General features: G+C 40.0%; 1 protein-coding gene across 2 annotated transcripts in view; it reads right to left on the minus strand.

Annotated features, from left to right (window-relative positions):
- The window catches only part of Antxr2 (ANTXR cell adhesion molecule 2), a 127,999-nt gene that overhangs the window by 53,997 nt on the left and 47,528 nt on the right, over positions 1-26,474 (minus strand). The window contains exons 11-12 of one of the 2 annotated variants that reach the window (XM_051170731.1): positions 15,656-15,734; positions 10,455-10,550 (exon numbers count right to left, since the gene is read on the minus strand). In XM_051170731.1, coding sequence (XP_051026688.1) covers positions 10,455-10,550; positions 15,656-15,734 — 175 coding nt within the window. The remainder of the gene's footprint in view (positions 1-10,454; positions 10,551-15,655; positions 15,735-26,474) is intronic. The other variant, XM_051170732.1, reaches the window with a different exon arrangement.

Raw genomic sequence — 26,474 nt, forward strand, 5'->3', positions numbered from 1 at the left:
AAATCCCCTTGCAAGTGGTAATACAAGTTTCGCATGTGCCTTGCTTTTCCTCTGTGTTCCTACTATTTAGCAGAGTGGCATCCGTACAAAATATGCTTTCAACGATTTAAGGCAGAAAAAAAGAAGTCAGGAGAAGAGAAAGGCAGAAGGAGTGGGAATAGGAAAGAAAACTTGGAGGAAAGGGGAGGGAAGGAAGGAAAACAGGAGCAGGGAGGAAAATAGAGAGAGAGGAGGAACTACAGAAAGAAGAAATATTTAAAAAGTAAGAAAGGATTATTTTCATTCAATTCTCACTGTCACAACCCAAAATCAGTGACTTAAAAAGTCCATGACCTTTAAAAATGTCAAGCGCACTTTTCAATTCATGCAAGGTACATGCAACTAAAATGTTAATATCCTTAAAAATTCCCCACCCAGTATTGGTTCTATTTATGTTTGGACTGTTGCAAGAGAGAAATTCACTACTTCACACAGCATCATTTGAAAGTTTTTTCCCCAAATAAAGCCAAAGTATCTCTGTCTAACAGTTTCCACTCCTCAGCCTGGATCCTGGAGTCTGGGAAGCATGTGCACACATGTACACACACACACACACACTTTTTTTTTCCTAATGGAGAGAAATTGCTGGGTTTGGAAGCTACAATAATTACCGCATTTCGATTGAGCTTATATCTGGGAGCTAAAAACATCACTGATTTCTAATACAAGGGCTATGAGTTAGCTGGGTAATTTTGTCCATTTTTGTCAGTATATATTCATTAGTCAATATCCTAACTATAGTTTCTTTCGCCCCAAATAACATCTTAAAATATGGCTCAGCAGTTATACTCAATGGTGTTTAGACAAAGCAGTTGGAATGTCATAATTCTTTGCCTCTTCACAGCATTTTAACTGATGGCTTTCAATAAAGAACATACGAGGTTGGAAGTAAAAGTGGTAAAAATGATAGAGGAGAAATTGAAGGGAGGGATCAGGGGTGGTAGATTTGATCAGAACATATTACATGTGTGTATGAAATCTCAAACAATAAAGACCATAAATGGAAAATATTAATAATAATATCAATGCTATTGATAGGCTGTCATTACAGTACATTTTTCACCATTTGCTACATGCAAACCTTGGGGTAAAAAGTAAAGAACTAGTTTATTTCAGTATCTTTAGCACGTCTTCATTTTAACATGTGCAACTGTGCCAATATTCTTCTAATAGAAACTTAATCAATCATTTCCCCACCTAGTCAAAATGGATTCAATGTTCCAATGAATGCAGTTCAAACCAAGAAGTTATTAAATTTCATTGAAAGGCTTTGGAATTTGCATCTCTCTGGGTTTTCCAAGTGTTCTCTTGAGTTCTCCCACCAGAGAAAGATCAAAACACATGCTTCTCTTCAACTAAGCCTGGACATATCTGAGGTTGATTTCATTTCATAGTGAAGATTTTAAACTTACTCTCATTGTATGTACTTCTTGCACAGACAAATAAAAAATAATATAAGTAGACCCTCCAGCATGCTCTACTAGTGTACTATCCTGAATATTACTGCACAATCCCATCAATAACTCTTCCTTTTTATTTCATGTTAACCTTCTATGTGAGCTCTAATAGGGAGGAAATTGAATTTCAAATTAAGATCTTTCTGTGAGGCTGCAGGAACTGGCTCAGGAGTTAAGGGCATTTATGGCTCTTGCAGAAACTGCAGTTCCATTTGCCAGAACTCACATGGTGGCTCACAACCACCCATGACTCCAGTTCCAGGGGAACCAATGTCATCTTTTGACCTCTGCGGACTCTTGTATGTGTGTGGTATACATACTCAGACACACACACCACACACATAAAATAAATAAATTTATATTTAAAAATCTTCATGTAGTCACTTCTATCAAACTCATACAGGACAAAAAGCACTTTTGTATGTTTTCATTTTACTGGAAAGCCTTTACTTAGCATTATCTATAATATGGAGAAATCAAGCCTCTTTCAAGTACATCTATACGACCCGGCTGTTCTGTTGTCATTGTTAATCTGAAGTCTCAGTGTAGTAGGTCATCATTCTCCACACAGCTCTGCCTCAACATTCTCTCTACATGTGTCTTACTCCACCCAGGATGTTAACCCCCTACTCCATTCAAATATATGGACCATTAGTGTTTAAGGGCAGGATCGAGTTCCACGTTTGCAAATGAAATATTGATGAAATATTGATAAAATACGAAAATGATAGAGTGCCATGATAGTAAACATATTGCTAACTTCAATGAAAATAATCCTTTTTCTCTGTCACCCAATGAAGCTAGAGAGCTTGTGAATATAACAGCAGTTAGGGCTACATAAAATCGTCCCAATTTTCTACATCTTAGAAATAGATAGGATTGATATTGGAGCCTCTCTATTGTGACAAGCCTAGTGAAGTAATAAAAATAAGTCCATCACAATATTTCTGATAGGTTTCATTTTTTCTATGAATTTCCACAAGGACATATGGACATATGTGCCTGTGCCTTCTATTCATCTCATTTCTGAAAAAAACTCTTTCAGAGGTTATTTCATCAACTAATATGAAAATATCTATGTGTGTTACCCATTATAAGCTTAAAGATATTTTGAAGTCTGGGAGTGTGCATAGTTAATAATGAAATAGCCAATGGTCAGAACAGTCTTCACACTTGAGTGGAGAGCGGGATATGACTTTCTCATGTACTCTGGTGCCTCACATTTGACCATGTCCCCTGGAGGGGGAAACCTGGTGGCACTCAGAGGAAGGACAGCAGGTTACAGAGAAGAGACTTGATACCCTATGAGCATACACAGGGGGAGGTAATCCCGCTCAGGAACAGTCATAGGGGAGGGGAATAAGGGGAAAAGGGGAGGGAGGGAAGAATGGGAGGACACAAGGGATGGGATAACCATTGAGATGTAACAAGAATAAATTAATAATAACTAAAAAAAGAAAATAAAGTCTTTATGTTCTACTTTATGTTCTACCTCAGTCCAGTCTCAGACTACTGAGTAAAGAGACACAAGCTCCATCATAACAAATGACAGGGACCTTCAGGACAAGACCCAGAACCCCAGAACCACGGTTGGGCCATGGTCTTTTTACTAGAGGTGACAGTCCTCCGCCGTGTAGCCATGCAGCAGATACACAGTCCTCTTAGCCGTGTAGAAGATACGTGGTCCACTTTCATTTTTATGACTGTAAGATTACTATGCTGATATCCACTTTAAGCACAGCAAAAAGAAAGCTCTAATTCCAGCAATCCTCCCCTCCCCTCCCTCCACCCCACCAAGTGCATACAGAGAGAAAAGACAAAACTAAAATTCAAATCCAGCACTTAAAACAATCTCACTCCATGGAATACTTCCAAAGTAAATGTTGGATGACCAAGGGAAAGCCTGTGGGAGATCAGGCAGTTGTCGTTGAGATGGGTGGATGAATGGACCTCACAGGCGATAGAAAATTAGAGTCACATGAAATGTATGCTAGAGATGAGGTTAACCCCATTTCAGAGAGGCACTGCATATCCACCATGACTTTCAGGAGAGGAGATAAACTAGTTTTCTTATTACATTTAAAAATATTCTTATACACACTGCCACATGGCCTCATAAGCAACAAAAAGGAAAGAAAATAAAGTGACATCACTTGCTTCTAAAGCCAAAAAAAGACGGGAGTCTATATGGAAGCAGTAACCCTGCATGCCAGTAAAATTAGCTGGGGTGGAGGGGAAGAAAGAAAAACTTAGTGTTGTCCAAATGTATTAAAAATAACAGTCATGTGAATCTCATTCTTATATTAAATAGTGCAAGAGCACATTTGCTCTAGCGAAGAATGTATTCATATGCACCATATTTCATGAGAATTTGCAGGTTTTAAAAGGCATAATATTGCCTAGTTGCCAGGATTTTTTTTTCCACTTAGCATCCTTCAGCTCTGTATTGAAAATTCTGGGAAACACTTCCACCACTTTATGAACCATATGGAGAGTTTGAGTCTTCTCCAATTTTTTTTCCCGTTTGTTATTATCATCATCGGGGTGGGTGGGGATATTACATCTCATCTACTTAGCTGCTAGAATGAAGATTTCAGTTTGGAGGAGAGCCGATTTCTTAAAAATTAAAAAAAAAAAAAAAAAAGTTAGCTGCCTCAGGCAACAGTCCTTTTGATCTGCTCATTAACACTTTTCAAATGTTCGAGTGATGTGGGCATTCTTTGCACTAGAAAATGTCAGCAGTGGAGCGTGCAGCCAGCTTGATGCAATCATATGTTCTGATATTCAGAAAAAAAAAGTGAAAGAACTGTCAACATTGAACTGCTTTGGATTAAAAAAAAAGAGAGAGAGAGAGAAAGTATAATGACTGTGGATGTAGTATTTCAGAAGTACTTTTTGCCAGTAACTAAAAGAAAGCCATGTAAGTGCTACAAGCCCACAGACAATGGGAAACAGTGTATTTACAGGAATTTTTTTTTATAAATATGTGTGAGCTTTCCTTTCATTTTTCTCCTTTCTCCTTGACAAAAACACGGAGCAAGGACAGCACCTTTCTTCTGGGGTTCGTAAGTCTTAAGTTCCTTTAGATTTGTTCTTGGAAAATCCTTCTCTGATCCCACAGCTGGACACTGAAAATAACTCCGTTATCTCAGCTTCTTTCCTTCCTCTCTCAGCAAATTCACAAGTCTTTGAAGAAACTTACCTTGAACAAATAAACCAGAAGCCAGAAATCTACACAATAAATGCAACTTAAAAAGATCAAGTGGGACACAGGAAGAACAGTAGAAATGTATTTCCCGCCAGGAGTTAAGAAAGGTGCTATTGTCATAGACCAGGAAGGAGTTGATGCCATTTCCTAAGTGATGCTGTTGGAGACTATCGCCATGGAAGCAATACATCCCAGCATCTATCACACTGTATTTCAACGAGGCAACAAAACATAAATCATTTTAATTAATGGTGCAAGGAAGGCATATTAAAATTTAAATTAATTCTGTTTTATTGTACATTCCTCCCCAAGTCGGGCCTCTCTGAAAGTAACTCAATAAAGGTTCCAGGAGCCCTCCTCAACAATAAACCTCAAGTGCAATATAGAAGTGTTATTACTATGTAAGAGGAACTGTGCAGCTGTTGCTGGCTAAGAAAACTATGCTATAGAGCTCTGGTTAGAAACATTGCCACAAAGCTCAATGTATATGCAAACCAGGCTTTAAAAAAAAAACGTTTAAGTTGTGTTCTAATTTAAGATTCACAATCCTTTCTGTAATATCCTAAAGAAACATGCACGAAAGATACAATGGATTTAACAGCACTTCCTTGGGGGTGAAGAACTTTGGCTGAGGACACTACAGCAACTCGGATGTGCATTGTTTCCAGCACAATCAACCATATTTGCAGCTGTGCACCACACTCATTGACAATAATTCAGAGAGCCTGCTTGCCACTTCATTAGCTTTACATCTGTAATTCTGTGGAGTGTCTGGCGATCTGGAATGGTGTTACTATCTGGCTGTCACGTCTGCGTCCTGTTTAGTCAAACAAATCTACAGTAAATGATACATATCCTGTGAGATCAACAGTACTGAGAATATCTGTCTTTTCTGATAGCTTATTCATAACTCAGTACAGAAGAAGCTTTATCTTAGCCCCGAGTCTTCCTTCTCTTAAACAAAGGCAAATGGGAAAGTGATGCCCAGATTGTTGTTTTCAAGAAAGCAGTTGAAGCAGAGGATGTGAGGATGCTTATGGGCAGGCTCAGCCTTAAACGGAAAGCACAGAATGACTTCCCACCGAAAGAAGGATACCCTGGTGAAGCAACTCACCGTACACAACCTACAGCTGACTAGTGGGAGGCCTGCTCACCCACCTTCTTCTAAGAGCTCTCGTATGAAACTACTGCTAGCTAACGCCCTCCAGGTCACACCGTCTCCTGTTTCTGATTCTGTACAAGAGCCAGACACACACAGGCCACAATCTACAGCATTTTCAATCACAGTAACTTCTCTCTTTCATTCTAAAAAAAAATGCACTCCTTAAAACGAATGGCAGGATAGGAAAATATAAACAATCACAGTAAAGGCATCTAGAGTGACTACACAGTCAATGACAGACACCTTTGCCTTCTTTTTTCATTTCTTATGCTTTACTTCAGCGGCTGCTGAATCTTACAGGACTTTTCTCACACTAACAAGCAACATTCAAATACATGGGATTTTGAGTAGTCAAATAAGACAGAAATTATATTATAGCTATAAATACAATGCATTTACGAAATCTTTTAAAAAGTCTGTTACAGACTGGCATGTTTCTTCATTAATGTGTTAAATAATGAAACCAAGTAACAGGCAGGTACCTTTCACAACTTTGAAGTAGCGATGCATGTAAAACATGTTTCAAAACCACCTGAACTACAGATGTGCTATAGAAAATGTGTTTTTAACTGCTGACAGTCTTTAGAAGTCATAGTGCTTCAAGGGCCACAGGCCAAAAAACAAAGGCAACTGATAGTTTTCCATTACAAGTAGATACAAATACTTTTTCATACAAATTCTTAATCCTTCTGTTAGAAAATCCCCTGTGGGTTATACACAGCGGCCACTCCACAAGAGCTAAACTGATTCTACTTCATGTTATTACAATTAAGAATTCTTACTTGATGAAAGTACAAAACGTGTATTTTCTATTGTGTATTCATTCATAAGTGACAAGTTTTTGGTGAAAAATGAGAGAACCAGACATCCTTGGTAACTACAAAGAACCAGGCATCCTGGATAACTACCAGTATCTTCCAGCACACTATGTTTCCACAGCCAACAGGACTTATTTTATGGTGAGCGACAGAACACTCTATTTTAATGTTGATGTGGGTAGGTACAGAGTACACATTTGGAAGTCTGCAACGAAGAGTTTGGGAAGATACTTCTATAAAAGTATTTACTGCACAACACTTATTTGTTGCTTGTTTATACATTTATATCACTGGGCACATCTACAATAAGTAGCACAGTGCCTGTCTTCATAAACTGGCTGAACTGAACTAGAAGACAGATATTAAATAATCACACTATCTGCCTGTTTATTTATTTTTCACTTGCATATCACCAAAGAAGTACTAGTTCACCCTATGCATTTTGACCAGAATCAGTATAGAATAGTTTAGAAGTACAGTTGCTGGTTTTCGTTTGTTCCCTGTGCCCTGGAATGAAGCTGGTGCTGTCAATGGGCATGTGATAGTTTCACAGATACAGCACTCAGCTCAACATCGCATGCCCATTACTCTCTGCAAGGTAAAATGCCAATCTCCTGCTTTCAGCAGAGTCAACAGCCCCATAGCTAACTTTGTATAAAGCCAGACTGTACACTTCTTGCAAGTAGCATCAGCCTGAGGGACTTGTCTGTGCACCTAGAACTAAACTCTAATACTGTTTTCATCTCACTCTGAGACAGTCAGTCGCTCTCCAGTCCATGAAGTTATACGTGCTACTTGACAGCTAACCGCAACAAACCAAGAACAGGTTTTTCTATTTTTTTTAATTTTTATCACATTTACTTACTTATTTTGTACCATAGTGCAAACATGGAAGTCAGAGAAGAGCTTTTGGGAGTCAGTTGTGTCTTTCCACATAGCGGACCAGATACTGAACTCAGATCACCAGCTTTGGTGGCAATGTCTTTACCTCTGAGCCATCTCTCCTGCCTTCCCAAAATCAACAGCCCTAGCCATCGTTTCTAACTTGGGAATCTCAGAATCAGTCTAAAGATATCATTTTGCTTATTGTCACAACAGCAACATCAAAAGTCATCAAAACTGTGTGACTTAAAACACTAGCGATTTATTTCCATTCACTTCTGGAAGTTGGGAGTCTGACCTGAGTATAGAGGGGTTAAGAGTTGGCTAGCAGCTTCCTTCTGCAGGCTGTGGTGGAGACTGTTCTTGGCCTCTGCCGGCTTCTACTCACACCTGCCTTCCTTGTCTTGAGGTCCACGTCATCGCACTGCCCTTCCCCCTTTCAGTTTCCTGCCTAAGAATCATGGGTGTGTATAGCGCCCACCTAAACCACCCAAGACAATCTCTGTATTACAAGAGCCTAAGCCATTCAGTCCTCAGAGCCCCTCGGATCTCCCCCAGTGACTTTCTGTCCTTGAGTGAGTGCAAACTTTCTAGACGACTTAGGAAACCCTTCCACATGAGGGTCAGGTAAAAAACCCAGACTGTCTTGCACACTAGACCTCAGCCTAGCACTTTTCAAAGCACAATGTAAAACCATAAACACACACACACACACACACACACACACACACACACACACACACACACACACACAGTTGAGATCATAGAATCGGTGAGGTTCCTCTGAGCCTAATGTTTTTCATATGTTGCTATCGGGCACTTAGGGACTTTCACTTACAAACCGGGCCCACATTTATTTCTTTCCACATTAAAATAGGACATTTCACATCCTAGTGAGGGAATGTATGAGCCCCCAGTACCTAGCACAGTAGCTGCCCCCTTCTACATGCTCAACTGCATATTCACCAAAGGCTGAATGAAGAGCTTCCTTTGCCTGCACCTTACCCCAGTTCTCGGTCTCACTAGAACACATTTGCTACAGTTCGCTTCCACCTAGGTGTGACTATAAAGTTCACGCTCAGGACTTGCTGCTCTTCATTCTGTGCTTCTAAGTGTAAAGCCAAAGTGGCCGCCCTGTTAAATTCCAGAACTAATGAGCATTCATACTGTTTCTGAAGCTAGGGACTCTTTCTGAAATCCTATAACATAACCGAGGGGATGTCTCAATGCTTTACATAAACAGTTTCATGGTTTATTATCTGCAGAGCCTCAGGTTAGAACGGACCTGGTCTCTCCAGCTGATGAGAGGATCTCCTTTGTAATGCCCAAAATGATGTTCTAAATCCACAATTCAGAATATATAACAACTTCCTAAAAATGACTCATTTCTGGTTTGTGTGTGTGTGTGTGGTTTTTTTTTTTTTTTCATGTATCTTTCAGGGAACAATCACACCGTTTGGCACTTTTGCACCCTGTGACCAATTGTAAATGAAATTATAAACTAATGAGGGGAAGAAATCTGCCACCGTAAACATTAAATTAAAAAGGCAAGGAGCACAAATCACATTAGGGCACCTTTTTGCTTTTTAATTTGAGACTCAAGAATGCCATCCACCCCAAAATAGCCGTATCTAAGATAATCAGGATTATATCAGGAAACTTTCTGAGCATAAACTGCTGTAGCAGAAACTTGATGAGTTCAGCAAAGAAACAGGAAGAGTCTCGTCTTTCCTGTTGTCTGAGTTAGTGCCCTGCCCCCTCTGTGGGACAACTACCGGGCAGCAGAGGATGTTAAGGCTGCCTCATGAAAACAGGCTGTGGAAAGGCAGTCTGCTATGTCATGTTCAACACTCCCATGAGATAGGGCAAGTGTGTTTACACAGCAACAGTCTCACAACCAGGAGCAGGAACACTGAAAGATTTTCCTGGCATAAACTTGTCTATAAACTCTAGATAAAGGTGATTAAGAGAAATATGCTAATACATACATTGTGTATGTGTGTGCGCATGTGCGCGCGCGCGCGTGTGTGTGTGTGTGTGTGTGTGTGTGTGTGTGTGTGTGTGTGCGCACTATCACATAGGAGGCTGGTGATCCCTCTGTAGAGATAGCTATAACTTAATTTCCTGGTACTGTGAATAAAGTACCTTACACGGTTAGGGGTTGTAGAGATGTGATGGTTAACAGCCCTGAGCTGGAAGATGCTGCTCCAGGATCCAGAGGATGCTGTGGTATATGGGTCTTTAATTTCAGGTAGCCTTGCCCTTTTGGGGTCACTCAGAGAGACAACACAGTGGCACAGCCTTTGGGAGTGATAAGAGCGGCCACAAGGCAAGGAACAAGGCTGCCCCTTTAAATCATAAGTGATAGGGAAACAGACTCTGACCCAGAGCTTCAGAGAGGTGTGGCTCCTCAGGGAAGCCGACTAGCCCAGGTGAGACCAGTGAGCTCTATGCAAGAGCAGTAGTGACATAAATGTTAGATAAAAAAGTGTGGTGCTTTTACAAGTCAAGCAGGTAGCGGCTTTTTAGGACAGCCAATAGGGAACTCCACAATGCCAACCTCTGTCACGGGTTTTCTGCGAGCATGAAACTTTTCTCAAACTTAAGTGGAAATAATTTTTTTTTTTTTTTTGTCCTAACCATCCCAACCTCTGGACACTTCTTTCCACAAATCTGAGTTCTGAAGTGCCTTCGAGGTGAGTCTTATACTCAATACTGACATACATGCTTTCTCGAATTTACTACAGTTGTAAAACAATTGAGAGTCAAATTGCCAATTGAAACTTTGCTGTCACTGGACCACATGGCATCCATTCATATATTGGGCCTTACTTTGCATCATACCGCTTTAGAAAATAAATAAGAGAAGAGTTGAAAGTTGTTCTTACCACTTTGCAGCAAAGGGGCCAAAACCACCACATCAAGGCAACACCCAACAGCAACAACAACACCAAAATAGCTATGATGGCCGCAATCCCATTAGACTGTAGAGGGAAAAATAAACAAACAAAAAGAAAAGCTTAAGGTCAAAACCCACATGTTATTTATTCTTTTTTAAAAAGCACACACTGGGGCAGGGGAGGGGGAAATGAACACAAAGGGCAAAACCGTGTCAGATCAAAATTCTGTTACATTCTTTTAAATATTTTTCAGTTATTGCTGTCTTATTGTTTCATATAACGTATGTTATGTTGTCCTAAGGTGGCTAACAATAAATGCAACATCTTCCGACATGCTGCAGACTGATTTGAATATGTCTTAAAAAGAATGTGAGAGCCACAACTTTTAAGGATTAAACAAATGGTCCCTTGGGGACTCTTGCACTTAGGAAACAATCATGTTAGTTCCAGGCAGAATTTCCCCAGGTTTTATGATGCGATAGCAGCAATTCGTTTATATACTTGATGGGTAAAGTAAATACAAAACACAGGTTTATAAGAAAAGCATAATGGTTGTTGCTATGTATGTCTCAATGAAAATTCAGTCTGATGAGTCCTTCCTTCCACTGACTTCCGGTCGGAGTTCATATGTGACTCAGGCAAGACCTGAGCTTTAGTTCTTTCACTGTCTGGCTGCCAAGCTCTGCTACCTTTTGGGCCCCTGCTCGGGCCCTGCCTGTAGCCTTTACTATGGCAACCACTGATTCACCGTTCAGGTCTCAGGCTCGGTGCTCCTCATAAGAGCGAGTCCAAGGATTCCACAGCTACAACATCCGCCTCTGGATTAGACAACCAATGTAGGCAGAGCGTGTCTAGATTTTAGTTGCAGCACTTTTACAGTGGAATTAATTACGAGCTTTAGGTACTTAATACAGTTTTCCCATCATGGTTGCGCATCTCCTAGGAAATCAAAGGCCGAGTTTTAACCAGCTTACCACTTGATACAAACTATGTACCGAGAAAATGAACTCCAAACCAAGGAGGCTCCACAGGGCACAGATGTCAAAAAGAACACAGACACTTTGACTTTACGAATGGAACTGTTCACTGGGTTTACATGAAAACGGTGTCTTTTGTAAACCCTGGGATTCCCAGGAAGAAAAAAAAAAAAAAATTTCAGTTGGTTGTCATTTGTGGCATTTGTTTGTTTTTTTTAAAAGAAAAAAAAAAAAAAACAAAAGGAGAGAAAGAGTTTACAGGGTATTTTAGGCAAACATCTAAGAACTGTCTTCTTAAAGCCAACAGAAGACAAGAGGGTATAGATCAGGAAAATAAATGGAGCAGGGCTTCCTCCTGTTGCACACGTTGCACATGTAGACACAAATCACGCCGCCGTACAGGTGCAGCTAGAGTACAAAACCAGGGAAACAAGAATATACAGGAAGAGCATGTTCTAAAAGTACATGGAAAACTACAGCATCATATGCATTCTGGGAATCACCTTCTTTTTTTTTTAATTTTTTATTATTAATTTATTCTTGTTACATCTCAATGGTTATCCAATCCCTTGTGTCCTCCCATTCTTCCCTCCCTCCCCTTTTCCCCTTATTCCCCTCCCCTATGACTGTTCCTGAGGGGGACTTCCTCCCCCTGTATATGCTCATAGGGTATCAAGTCTCTTCTGGGTAACCTGCTGTCCTTCCTCTGAGTGCCACCAAGTCTCCCCCTCCAGGGGACATAGTCAAATGTGAGGCACCAGAGTATGTGAGAAAGTCATATCCCACTCGCCAGAGGGGAGGACATCCTATTGGGACTCTAGATGAGAGAAGCATGGGAGAATGGCAAAGTAGAAGGATCCAGAGGGTCCTAGAAACCTACAAGTAGAACATTATGATAGGCAGATTTGGGAACCACCTTCAAATGCAGGGTCTTGCAGAAATAATCTGCATCCCCCACCTAGGCCTGGCAACTCACATAAAAAACCCTCTCTGTGTGGCTGTGCCCAATGCACTTTTTTCTTAGCATTTACACCCTGTGTTCACAGATGAGGAAATGCAACCAGAGGCCATGAATCTGCTAAAACTAAGTGGCCAGTTTGTTCTTTCTTGCAGGCGCCATGAACTAGAGACTCACAGACTGTGTCGGCTATTGAAATATTAAGTAGATGATGCTTCAAATTCTTGATGTTTTCCTCTCAAAATGAAGGGCCTCTGTTAGTAAGACTGACAATAAGCAAAGCCTCCCCACAATGGAAATTGACATCGAGTGTGCCGACATTGTCGTCCCAACTGATCCCAAAGACTGTCTCCCAAACGTAGACCTAGAAAACATATGTTCCAAAGAACTGCGAACCCCACTTTCCTTTGTCTCAGCCAAGCTTGATGAAAAATAAGATGGGAGGAAGGGATGACTTCAAGCTACCGACCTTGTTCTGAATGTCTGTACTTATCCCAGACGCTAGCTCAGCTCATTGTATACAAATCCCAGCTTTGCCATTTCCTCTGTTTTCATTGCCAGGGCTAACATCAGGGCATAGAAGGGTCAGTGAGGAAGAGGAAATAATTTCATTGTTCACATAACTTCATAAACAAATTAAGGGAAAGCCACGCATGGACGCCATAGTCCTACAAAAGGGCGCCATGGAGCAGACCTAGAAGGCAGATGAGGAGGAGCATAGAACAAGATCTAGTTACTTCCAGCTCTGTATCAACCATCACAAACCAATGGTCTTTCACTTTTACTCAGAAATGCTGTGCTTAAACAGACCTTCAGCTGGAAAAAAAAATCTTCATAAATAATCAACACGTGATTGCCGTTCTTTCTTGAACGGCAATGGATTCAATATATATGGCAGAAATCTAAAAATATTTTTCCATCCGTCTCAGTCATACTTGATGAGCCATTGCTGTATGCTGGACTGTTAATGGCTGCCAAGGCCACATACAGAACATGGATTTGTGTAGCCCATGGGAGGTAGAGATGGGCTCTGAACAAATACTTATGAGCATCAAGGCTGAGGAGAGAAAGCCCATGGAAGCACAGAGGCTCCGGCAGGCAATTGGTGAGGAAAGAATAAAAGGTGGGGGAAGTGGGTAGATGTCACAGTGGCCTTTCACACTAGAGCAGCCACCATGGTGTAATGTACAGTTAGAAAAGGTGAGTGACGCAGAAGAGACCCAGGAAAGCAAATGCAAACCAGTGAGGGGCTAAGTTCGGGTCTCTGGCAAACATGACATGGGAATTGTGTGGTTGATGCCTCCCAGAGTCACCCTGCAAAGTGTTAGCACTTGGGCACCCAGAGGCTTCCATAACATCACCACTGAGTGAGCACTCAGACATGTCTGCCACTCATCGGTACCAAAAGGGACCTCCTCATGTTCCACCTGATAACTAGGCATCCTTCCAGCTTCTCAAGGAAAATAAAAAAGGAACTATTCCAAATGTCCTTCTTGTTCACACAAATTACATTTAAGCTCTTAAGACAGATAAAGGGCTCTAACTTTAAAAGATATTGAAATTTAACCTCTTTTTAATCATCTCTATCACTGTCACCCAGAACAGACTACTTCCTTCCCATGTAGAACTATAGAAATGCTAACAGGATTGGTGTCGATATTTTTGTTTCTGTTCATTTTCACACGGTGGCCAGAGGGATCCTTTTATGAGTGTGGCGGCCTTGTTCAAGCTTCTTCCTCTAACTGGGAAGAAAAACCTTAAGTCCCTACAGTAGTAGCTCACACACTATCCAATGTCCTACAACCCCTCCACTACAGTTTCTCTTTCATTGAGACCCCCAACTTTCCTGGCATGGCGTTCACTCCAGCACTGTCCACTGACTCTTCTTCAGAAACTGTCTCATCTCAGGCTTTGTCCCATCTGGCTCATCTGCACAGAGCCTTCTTATAAACACACAGTCTTGAGAACTCATTCCCTCACCTTTCCAGCCTTGGCTCAAATGTCCTCTTCTCAAATGGGAATTGTCTTGACCCCTTATGTAATGTTTACTATTTCCATTTCCCACTCTTCCCCACTTCTGACATACCCAATAGTCATTTTTAAACAATTTATTCTTCAACAATCTCCAGTAACATAACTCTGTTGAAAGCACACCAGGTTCAGATAAAAATGGTCTTTTGTATTTGTAAGTACCAGGTGAGTCACTCCACCCCAGCACCCCTGCACACAGCCAGTTCTTGGCTATAAGACAGAAACTCTTTTCCTGCCTTCAAGGAAGAAAGATTGTTAAAGAGGGTGGGGAGTGAAGAAGAGGAAGAAGGATGGAGAAAGAGTGTCATTTTGGTGAGCTAAACCCTGAGCAACTAACTACGGAGCACAAATATTTGTAACCTCAATAAACCACATCCTGAGAAACCAGAAAACCAAAAAATTACAACATCCACAAAACCTATAAGTTGCAAAAGAAAATTTCTATTTACAAAACAGAAAGAACTGTTAATAAAATTATCCAGAGAGTTCAAAAGACCCAAAAGCCCTTGTGGATGCTTCATTTTTCCCTACAATGAGGGGGAAATGTGTTACACTGAGAAATAGATATTCCTACAGAGTCAACATTCTGTGTCTTCTGAATTAATATATTAAAAGTCATGGTATGAGAAAAATCTTAAGTTTTCATGTACAACAATCGAACAGCGAGACTTTCTGTCAATATACAAAAATAAGTACAGTGAAAAGAAACTGTCTCGATGGAGTTAATGTTTTAAAATACCAAATTTTAGGTAATGCAAGTAAATCACTGAAATATAGTTTCAAACTTAGCTATTACAAAGCTCTAAGAATAAGACTTTTTACTTATATTAGAAGCTCATACAGAATATATGTGAACAAAATGATGTCACCTATTAAAGATCGCTAGTAATTTTAAAACTTGATCAATATCTTAGATACTAAATTCTTATCTTCACAATAGAAAAACATCACTTCCATATGTAGCCTCCCAAAAAGAATGCTTCATTTCTACTGTTTCCCTTATTCAACCTAAAATATGACATTGAGGGTTTTATAAATGTTAAAATGTAATGTATAGCATATTAGAAAACAGAAAATCTTAAGATAAATTATATACGAATGTTTCCTTGTCATGTTGTTGCTCTTAGTGTATAGTTTCCTTGTTGTAATTAACAGGGCAGCGATTCCCCAGGCGTGTTTCTCATAATAAAAATATTTTTAAAGGTAATTAGCTTTTTACTCACACATTCTGTGGCTGTAATTGTTAAGGATCTTGAGACTGCAGACTTCCCATCCTTAAAGCTGATTGAAACTTCAAGAGTTCTGCAAGAAAAGTGAAGACGCGATCATAAAAAGTCAATAGGATTATCTCACTCAGGATGATCTTTTCTAGTTCCATCTATTTGCCTGAAATTTTCATGATTTGCTTGTTTTTTAATAACTGGGTAGTATTTCATTATGTAAATGTACCACGGTTTCTTTATCCATTCTTTGGTTGAGGGACATCTAGGTTGTTTCCAGATTCTGGCGATTGTGAGTAAAGTTATTATGAACATAGTTGAGAAAAATGTCCTTGTATGGTGGAGCATCTTTTGGGTACATGTCCAGGAGTGGTATAGCTGGGTCTTAAGGTAGAGTTATTGCCAATTTTATGAGAAAGCACCAGATTGATTTCCAAAGTGGTTGTACAAGTTTACACTCCCACCAGCAATGGAGGAATATTCCCCTTGCTCCACATCCTCACCAGCTTGTGTTGTCACTTGTGTTTTTCATCTTATCAATCAAAACACTTAGTGAGTCATTTTGATTTACATTTCCCTGATGGCTAAGAACTTTGAGCATCTCTTTAAGTGTTTCTCAGCCATTCAAGAGTCCTTTGTTGAGAATTCTCCATTTAGCTATATATCTTTTTTTTTTTTAATTGGATTATTTGGTTAGTTGGTGTTTGAGTTCTTGAGTTCTTTATACACTTTGGATATTAGCCCTCTGTCAGATGTAGGATTCTCCTAAAATAGCTGTCTCCTGAGAGGCTCTCCCCAGCAGTGGATCAAAACAGATGCTGAGACTCACAGCCAAATATTGGGCAAAGCTTGGGAAGTTTTGTGGAAAAGTGGAGGGAAGCATAGAAGGACAGGAAGGTGACAGGAGCTCCACAAGAAGACCAACAGAGACAACTAACCAGGGTGCAGAGGAGCTGGCCAAGACTGAAGAACCCAGGGCCATGCATAGACTGGACCTAGGCCTCCTACACAGTTGTAGCCAATGGGCAACTCAGGCTTCATGTGGGTCCCCTAGTAAGGGGAGCAGGGGCTGTCTCTGACATGGACTCTGCTGCCTGATTTTTGATCACTTCCCCCTGGCAGGGTTGCCTCGCAAGTCACAGAGGAAGAGGATGTGCTCAGTCTTGATGTACTTGATAAGGTTGGGTGGGTTGGTGGGGGGAGCTCCCCTGCTCTGAGGAGGGGGATGGGGAAAGAGGGAGGGAGAGTGGGACCAGGAGGAGAGAAGGGAGGGGGCTATGATCAGGGTGTGAAGTGGATTAATTAGTTTTTTAAAAACTCAATAGGAGATACTGAAAGTGAAGACTACTTCATCTTTACCACAGCTGTTTAAGGCAATCGGTATCTTCCCAGTTTTACAGCTGGGCCCAGGAGACTACGTGCTAGATGCTTTGGCAAAAGCCTTGGATGTAGGATTTCTACCTGAATTCTGACCTTCCCATCACACCACCACTGAGGCCAGAGAAAATGATGCCATAAATGTTCTTGTGGTACATGTTCCTCAGCATAATAACTTAGTTCAGATCCACACGGGAATAGAGCCACAGGGAAACAGTGAGAGCTGAGAGAGTGCTAAAGATCAGACCTCAACTCATTAGTCATAAACACTCCTTTTAAGAATCTTTCTTATAACATAACTACTTCAAAGACTCTTTCTTAAGAAGAAAACAGTTTAGTTTAAACCACAAAAGAGGGGGACTTTCAGGTTTAACTGAATTTTTGTACTATCCAAAATAGAATGCCAAATGGCCTATTTTTTTTTTTTTAAAGTTAAACCAAATTGCTTATTCTGAAGAACTCGGTGTTTGTTTTGCTTTGTTTTCATGACTAAGCATAACTGAATCCAAAATAATCTTGCCTATTTCCAAGTCTCATACTTTGATGCGCACAGTCATACGACAGGAGGTCATATTTCTATTTGAGGAAAATATTTTTTTATTTTACTGATATATTCTTGTCAGGGTAATCTCATTTACTCCACTTTAAGAGATCCAGTACAAACTGGCTACAGTTGTTTATAATTTAGCACTTAGAGTGCAGCAAAAAAAATATTCACAATTTTAGCACTTAGTAATGTGAAATAAGAGCACAAGACAAAATTTGAAGATTAAGGTCACGCCTTCCTGTAGAAGAAACACATGTTGAGACCTTAGTTATCCAAAAGAACTATTTATCCTCAAACAGCATCCTAGTATAATATAACCAGGGCATGAGGAAGACATGGAGGTGACAGGAGCTTCATGAGAAGACCAGCAGAGTCAACTAACCAGGGCCAGAGGGGCCTGTGGAGACTGAAGCACCAGCCAAGGACCATGCATGGAGTGGACCTAGGCCCCTGACAATGATGTAGTTTATGGGTAGCTCAGGCTTCAAGTAGGTCCCCTAGTATTGGGAGGAGAGCTGTCTCTGACACGGACTCTCTTGCCAGCTTTTTTATTACTTCCCCCTGGTGGGATTGCCTTGCCAGGAAGAAGACTGGATGAGCTGGGATGGATGGGAAGCAGGGTCCCTTTTTCTGAGGAATGGGGGGGGGGCTATAGAGGAGAGGGAGGGAGGATAGGACTGGAAAGTGAGGAGCCCCAGCGTGGGGCTACAACCAGGATGTAAATTGAATAACACCCCAAAAACATTAATATGACCAGGGTTGAGTAAAATGGAAACATGGATAAGAAAAATCTACCAGAAGCTTTTCCATATAAATGTATATGGTCCTCACTGACACAATAAAATGTCCGTATTGTTATCAGAATGCTGGCAGTACAGTCAACAAAAGCAGTGGTAAATTGAGCTCTCCCAGTCAGCCAGAACCATTAGTTAATTCTCACTGTAGGCCACTGCCAATATTTCCATTTTGCAAGTCGAGAAACTGGAACTTCAGAATGTTGCTCACCAGAAGACTGGACCTCTCTGACTTTGCACCCTAAGAACCTCCATTTCTCTAACACATCATCTCAGTCGTCCCCCGCCCCCCCCCCCGCCAACACACATTTTATGGACTTAGATTTGTTTATCTCATAAACATTAGCCTAGAATTCCTTATCCAGATTTTTTTCCCTATAATTGTATTTTTTCACGGTTAACTAGAGTACCGGTTTTTTTAACAGGATATTTATTCTTGAATGTATATTTATGAATATTTATAATTTTCGGAAGGAATTTCAAAATTGTTGCAAACGTGAAAAAACACAGTTGCTTCCACTTTTGAATTCTGTTGTTCCTTTAAAGAGAGCTCTTAAATTCCTGGTATGGAATGATATAATCATGAAGCCAATGACCGCCACAAACACAAAGGGATTTAAAGGCCTCCCTCCAGTCCACAGCCAATACTCAGCATTTTGTTTATCCCAAGATTGCAATGTTCACAATAAACATTTTCCGTCACATTTTATGTCCTTCCTCTTGATTCCAATACACTGCTCATTCCTAACCCTATCTTGCTCCTAGTTTGGGTCAGCATGCTTTCAACAATGGAGTCCAGAGTCTCAGTTAAGAGATATAATCATGGGCTAAAACATATTAAATAAAGACTGTGTTTGCTTGATCTAAGACACAAATAGGATGCAATGGGACAGTTCATCTTTATTCCTCCCAAATGTGAACACGAATTAAAAAGCAAGCATATTTATGACACAAGTTAGGGAACCTAGAGCTCTAAGCTTGAACTTGTGTCAATATAGTCTTAATGGTGCACTCCCTGACCACCAAGAGTAGGAAGGGGCTGCAGGAAAAGAACGTAATAAAATACATAGATACTTCTTGTTGTGTATGAAACTCAGAGGCTCTAGGAAGATTTCTAATATCCAGTGGGTTTGTTTGTTTGTTTGTTTTTGTTTCTCGAGACAGGGTCTCTTCTGTTAGCCTTGGCTGTCCTGGACTGCCTTTGTAGACCAGGCTGCCATCAAACTTACAGAGATCCGCCTGCCTCTGCCTCCTGAGTGCTGGGATTAAAAGTGTGATTTTAATAAGGACTTCAAGAATAAAAATGTTTTTACTAATCTTATTAGAGCCCCTATAAAAACCAGCATAGAAAATATAGAATATTCAACTAGAAGTAAACATATGTGCAAGACTTTTGCCTAAAGAACTACTAGTCTACTGTCATAAAAACAGACAGATAAACTGTTCAAAAATGCCTCCCAGCTAATTTCATGTAGACTATGTAAAGAAAGTTTGCAGTTCTATTCCATGTTATAAAACATCTTTTTAAACCCAATAGTATAGCTGTGTTGAATTGTGCTTCGATAGATAGATAGATAGATAGATAGATAGATACTAAAATTGTACCCCAAAATGGTTGATGAATATTTGCTAATATCTTTCATTCTTTTACTAGTTAAAACAACAACTTTTAAATTGACTAAGACATCAATAATAATTGTTATTAAAAAGAGCACAGCCAAACTAGGACTCACTTAATATGACTGTAATAACAACACAATTTATAATACAACTGGAAGGAAGATACATAGAACTTCACAATGCTGTGTGACTAATGCTAAGTGAAACAGATATGAGCACAGGCATTCTACGTGACCATGATAATTCACTAGATAATTCAAGCTTGGCATGAACAAAATGGCAAAAGTTTCCTGAAGACAGTCACCTATAAGAGAAACACAGAAGAGTGATCAGGAGTTTGAAAGTAAGACCACAATGGAATTCTTGTGGGTGGAGAACCTGGCAGGCTGAAAGACAAGAAAAGCAGAGGACAGTCATACTAGAAAATACTTTGTAAGGCCAGCAACACCATGTGAGAGAGTGGGGTGGTAGCTTTAGGCTGAAAAGGGTAGTAGCAAGGAGGGCTGTGAGATTTCCAGAATTCTAACTGCAAGAATCAGGAAATAGTCTGAAAGTGTAAAGAGCATCATAAAGAAATGTGGTGATAATAATTGTCATTCTTATTAATATTTCTAAGTGTAGGGCACACATGTGAAGAACGTATTTCTAGAGTACAAAGACAGGTTACAACGGTCTGCGTCTGCTTCAGATAAAATCCAAAGTGGAACTGAACTAAAACAGTGGCAGTAAGGGTATATACAAAAGAAAACTGAGAGATCTTAAAGCTGGAATTGAAAGGCCATGGCCACCCACTGGATGCAGGAAGCAAGCAAGAGCAAGAAGATGGCTCCAATGTTCTATCTTGCAAGTGGTACATGGTCTTGTGTAGGGAACAGAGGAAAAACCAAACATTAGTCTTGCAACCCCCATGTTGAAAGTGCCTATAGGGAAGTCAGGTGGACATTTGCCAAGGGGATATGTAGGAAATAGATGCAAAGGATGATGGGACCTTGCCTGGAGATTTGGAGCTGGTTAGTGAGAAAGGAAGCCTTTGAGATGATTTTCTAGGTCAGGAACCCAACCAGGATGAAAACTGACAGTTAAGAGACACAAAGAATCACCCCCTGGGTGTGGTGGCGCACGCCTTTAATCCCAGCACTCAGGAGGCAGAGGCAGGCAGATCTCTATGACTTCAAGGCTAGCCTGGTCTACAAAGAGAGTTCCAGGACAGCCAGGACTACACAGAGAAACCCTGTCTCCTCTCAAACAAAACAAAACAAACAAACAAACAAACAAAAAGACTCAAAGCCTGATGCAGTATCTGTAGGTGACAGATGACATGAAGACATAAAGTCCTGAGAGTGTGAAGATGGCCCAGGAGTGGCTATCACCCAGAAGGTGCAGAAAGGTTAGGCTGGAACACAACTTGCTTGGCTCTGTTGGCCACAAACAGGACTGGAATGCTCAGATCTTTTCCGAGGCATCTTAGCACGCTGTTCCTACCACCCTTTTAACAGCTTCTCAAAGTAAAAAGACAAGGAAACCTTTTCAAGGCATCACAATGCAAACACTTGTGAAGTGTATTTTCATGGTCCCCGGCAGGCACTCACTTAAAAGCTGATAATGTAAAATTCAAGCACACTAAATTCTTCTACAGGATAAGTGACTAAGTAATGCTCTGGCCACAGTGCCTTAGTACACATGGAGGCACACAAGTAGTCTGAAATGGGGCAGGGGAGAGCTCAGTGCTGTGTTAAAGCCACTCTGATCTAAGAACTGTCAGACTTCATGACATATGGCTCGCATTTCAATCCACAGTAACCTAGTTGAAACATGTGCATTTGCTCCCAACATACATACATACATACATACATACATACATACATACATATCCTAAATATGACCCATTAAAGAGGATTTTTTGAAATCAAATGAAAATGTTAAAGCCATTCACTGGAAGCACTACATGATTTACCTCCAATTTGCACATACTGAAAATTAAAGTGGCAACTTCTCAAAAAGTTCTAAAAACTGTGGTGCCTCTGGATATTTTTAAAGCAAGCATTACTATTTAATTCTCTGCAGAGTGTTCGCTGAGTTAGCTTTGTGAATGATAGAGACTTACATTTGAAAAGCGCAATCTCAGATTTGTGTGTAGTTCAAAGAAGCCATTTCAACTTACGGGCACGGGTGTAAATTACTGTATTGTCTAAATGTGTTCATTAAAGATATTAAAAACAATCATGAATTAAATAAATTCTTTCTATGCTATAGTTTTGTATATATGTATTTATATGTATATAACCAAAACAAAAATTACAGCTAGCAGAAATGATCATACTGAGTGAGTTAACCCAGAAGCAGAAAGACTCACATGGTATATACTCACTTACAATTGGACACTAGCCCAAGAGGCATGTCCCATGAAAGTCTTCACTTACCAGGAAATTGGGATAGATGTGAGGATATCCTATTGGGACTCTAGGTGAGAGAAGTATGGGAGAATGGGGAAATAGAAGGATCCAGAGGGTCCTAGAAACCTACAAGAAGAACATCATGATGGGCAGATCTGAGCCCAGGGGTTCTGTTCGAACTACTGCACCAACCAAGGACAATACATGCAGTAAACATCAAACCGCTACCCTAGTCAATGGACAGGACATTCTCCACAGTTGAGTGGAGAGCAGGGACTGACTCTGACACAAACTCTGGTGCCCCATATCTGACCACTTCCCCTTCGTGGGGAGCCCTGGTGGCACTCAGAGAAAGGATAAGCAGGCTACCAAGATGAGACTTAATAGCCTATGACCATATAGTGGGGGAGGAGGCCCCTCTTGGTCACAGACATAGGGGAGGGGAAAAGGGTGAAAGCGGGAGGAAGGGAGGAATGGAAGGATATAAGAGATGGGATAACAACTGAGATGTAATCTGAATAAATTAATTAAATAAAAAATATTGATAGAAAAAAGATTTAATTAAAGAGAGAACATGAGAGAGATAAATATACATAAAATAAAATATTTTAACTTTTTTACATCTCAAAAAAAAATTACAGCCAGCAAGACTGGCAGCTTTTGGGGAGAACGCAGTACACATTCAGAGCTGTATGAGCATGGGCTCTGAGAGCGCTGTAAATATCTCCAGTGTTGCACCAGCAACAACGCTGTAAATATCTCCAGTGTTGCACCAGCAACAACTCCTTTTTAATAAGCTGGTGAACTTTAAGTAAATATATAATATAAATATATATCATATATACCTACGTATGTATTATATATATATAGGATATAATTTTAAACACTTTCTTGAAAAAAAATGCCACGTATTCCCATAATCACCAAGGTGATAATGTATGTTCTACAAGCAAGTATGTGAAAGCTCTGTGTGCATTTGAGAGATATATGCTCGTCATCATCTGGTAGCTTCCAGCACACTCACTAAGTCGTTCTAGGTTGTGCAAAGATCTTCCTTCCTTTGACACATTTTTTTAAAGTTTGAGGAGGCTATGTGCTCACCACACAGAAGACACACCACTGCCCAGTCTTGGAAGCGTTTGATTTAACATTACCACATTTGGCAACATCTTGGTGAGCAGCCATACGCGTGTTCAAAATAAGTGTTGTTTCTCTTAAAAGACAGTGCCTGCAGCTGTCTCAGAAAGAGATAAACTGCTGGCCAAGTGAATATAACAAAACTTGTAGATTGGTATAATCAGAAGACACTGTGCTATTGAAAAAAAAAAGGTGAATGTTGCATGATGGGAGATTAGAGTAACAGCTTTAACTTATTCCATCATGATTCTAATGGTTTTAATCCAAATAAAGGCATAACTGATGTCCTGGTATCCAGGATTGCAAATTAAATCATCAAGTCTCATTTCTTACAAAAAAGGACAGATTGAATCAATAATGTTTGTGTCACCTGCTGCCAACACAAAGAATCTAGGGACTGCACAGATACAGATATACACACACATATGTGGGTATGTTTTTACAAAAGAAAGAAAAGCTTGGTTCAAAAACAATCAGCCAAGTTAAAAAAAAATAATAAATGGAATTAGTCAATTGGATGCCAGACAAAAATAATTTAAGCTTTATATTGAAAAGTAACAATACTCAGGAAAAATATTCTAATCAATCACAAAATCCGGCCCTCACTCCAAGTCACCATCACTTCATGTCCAGAGATTCTTTATTGGAGCCTTGAAATGACCCACCTCCACCGTCTCTAACTCTGCCTACTCTCTCAGTGGCTCCCACACTGTCCTTTAAGAAAGATAATGCTATCACTTTCATCTGATTTAGCTATTTATTTCGTATTTGCCAGAAGATTCTGGCCAATGTTTCTGAAAGCACATTTAACTATACCATATGCCTCCTTAAGTCATCTCTATCAAGCAAGCTGTAGATTAAGGCTCTGCCTTGTTCCATTCTGTTTTTCTTTCTTCACAATGTGTTTATGTATGTTTACCCAATTTGTTCTGTTCTTTTTGTCAAGTTGCAGGTTTGAAATCTCAAGTATTCCAGGGTGGCTGTGCTCCTGTTTGCTGCCTCCCAGAACAGAGTCAGAGAACAACCTCTGTACCACAAACATGTGTAATGACTGCACGGCATTACCTGGAGGCTGCTGCGATGGGTGGGGACCAGTCAAAGAACTTTTAAGAGGCCATCTTATTTAAACTCAAAGAAAGCATCTTGCTACAAATGAGCAACTGACAAAAATAAACTAAATAATCTACTAAAATTTTTGGCCAGGACAATTTTCTTAAGTAAATGAAGTTTTGAAAAGAAAGCCCATTCAATGAGGAGAGTAGAAGGGGAAAAACCCTGAGATTTCTATTCTTCCTTCCTTTCGCGTACCCTAGGAATTCATTCGTCTTAGCCAAAACTCTGTACCAAGTCAATTTAGTAAACATTGATCTCCTTCGAGGCCCCACCGCCACGGGCTTAGCAAGGTTACTCCTAGATAGGAGCTGCCCAGACATTTCAAATTTCCTTGTTTTGAAATTTGTTTACTAACTAAATTTGCTATTTGACAATTTCAGACTTACATATGAGACATTCGGATGCTCTTTTGAACTCCCACCCCAACCCCATCCTCTTATCTCCCTCAACCTCAACCCTCCGTGTCTCTTTCGCACATTCAAGTCTTTGTAACTTTTTTTTTAACTTCAAATCATCAGTATTTGAGTATAAGACATATTAGCTCTTCTAATGTGTCTTCTTAGTCCCACCTCCCTTAAAATATCCACCTTAGATCCTCATTTAAATCAAAATCCACAAGCACATTTTTAAAAATGCAGCAAAAAGATGAGAAGGGCGCCAATAGACCAGACTAATGAGCTGAGGCATGTGTCCGTGGACCAGCTCTGAGACCATGCATCTGTCTTTGAGGCTAGCTGTCTAGGACTGCTTCACCAGTGCATTGTTAATTATTTAGGTGAGAGAAGAGGGGGACCCATCACCACATCTGTCACCCTCACACAGGAAAAGCCCTTCCTTCACTGATGGGCCAGATGTGTTCATTTGAAACACAGACTAACTAGCTATTTAATGGGTTTGAATCCTTAGCCAAAAGGTAATTAGGCAAACCATATTAAGCATCAGTTGCCTTACAAGGCTAAACTGTTTCAGTTCTGTTGATTTTAATTCAATCTTGTAAGAGCTGGTCATCTATAAAAGGTATCTGAAGCAAAGTCAAGGCAAAGAAAACTGTCTAAATTACCTGCAACACACTAAATAGAACGAGTAATGATATTTCCCAGCACTCGGTGTATTTACAAAATTATCTAAAACTTTGTCTTGGTTATTAGCTAGAGTCAGATACTGAAATAAAACAAAATAGTGCAAAAGCAATACTTCTAGATGAATTCCCCCCCCCCAAACCTTCTGTACCTCTAAGTAAAATGTTAATAGCAAATGCTAAATAAATGGTAGCTTTTCATACCCAATATTTACCATTATATGTGAGATTTTTAAAAAATCTTGTTATCTGAAGTATATATCCTATCTGCAAAGCATCTTAGAATGTCAGCACAGGCTACGGTACACTATTCAAAGGAAAAGGGAAAAACCCTGAGGGCTAGGAGTTAGCAGGTAAAGGTGCCTGCTGCTAAGCCTGAGGACCTGAGTTGATCCCTTGGAGCCCCATGATGAAAGGGAAGCTGAAATCTCCCATATACACCATGGCAAGTGCATACAGACATGTGCACATAATACACATACACATAAAAATATGTGCAAAAGTAAAAGGAAATAGTTTTAAAAGTTTAGTATCTGGCATAAAATAAGTGTAATTTCATTCTATAACTACATTAAAGGATAAACTGTGTTCTTTAGTTATTCACTTATTTTAAAGTTCCATGGCTTTCTGTTCTTGTCAATGGTATGTTGTCCTAACATAGAATTCTGACCTTTTTCTCCTAGGTGATACAAGCCCCTCTCATCAAAAATCGAATGCCCTCTTTAAACTTTTTATACTTATTGGTAAATAAAACTACCTGAGA

The sequence above is a fragment of the Acomys russatus genome, chromosome 28 (genome assembly GCF_903995435.1).
Source record: "Acomys russatus chromosome 28, mAcoRus1.1, whole genome shotgun sequence".
Classification (NCBI taxonomy): Eukaryota; Metazoa; Chordata; class Mammalia; order Rodentia; family Muridae; genus Acomys; species Acomys russatus.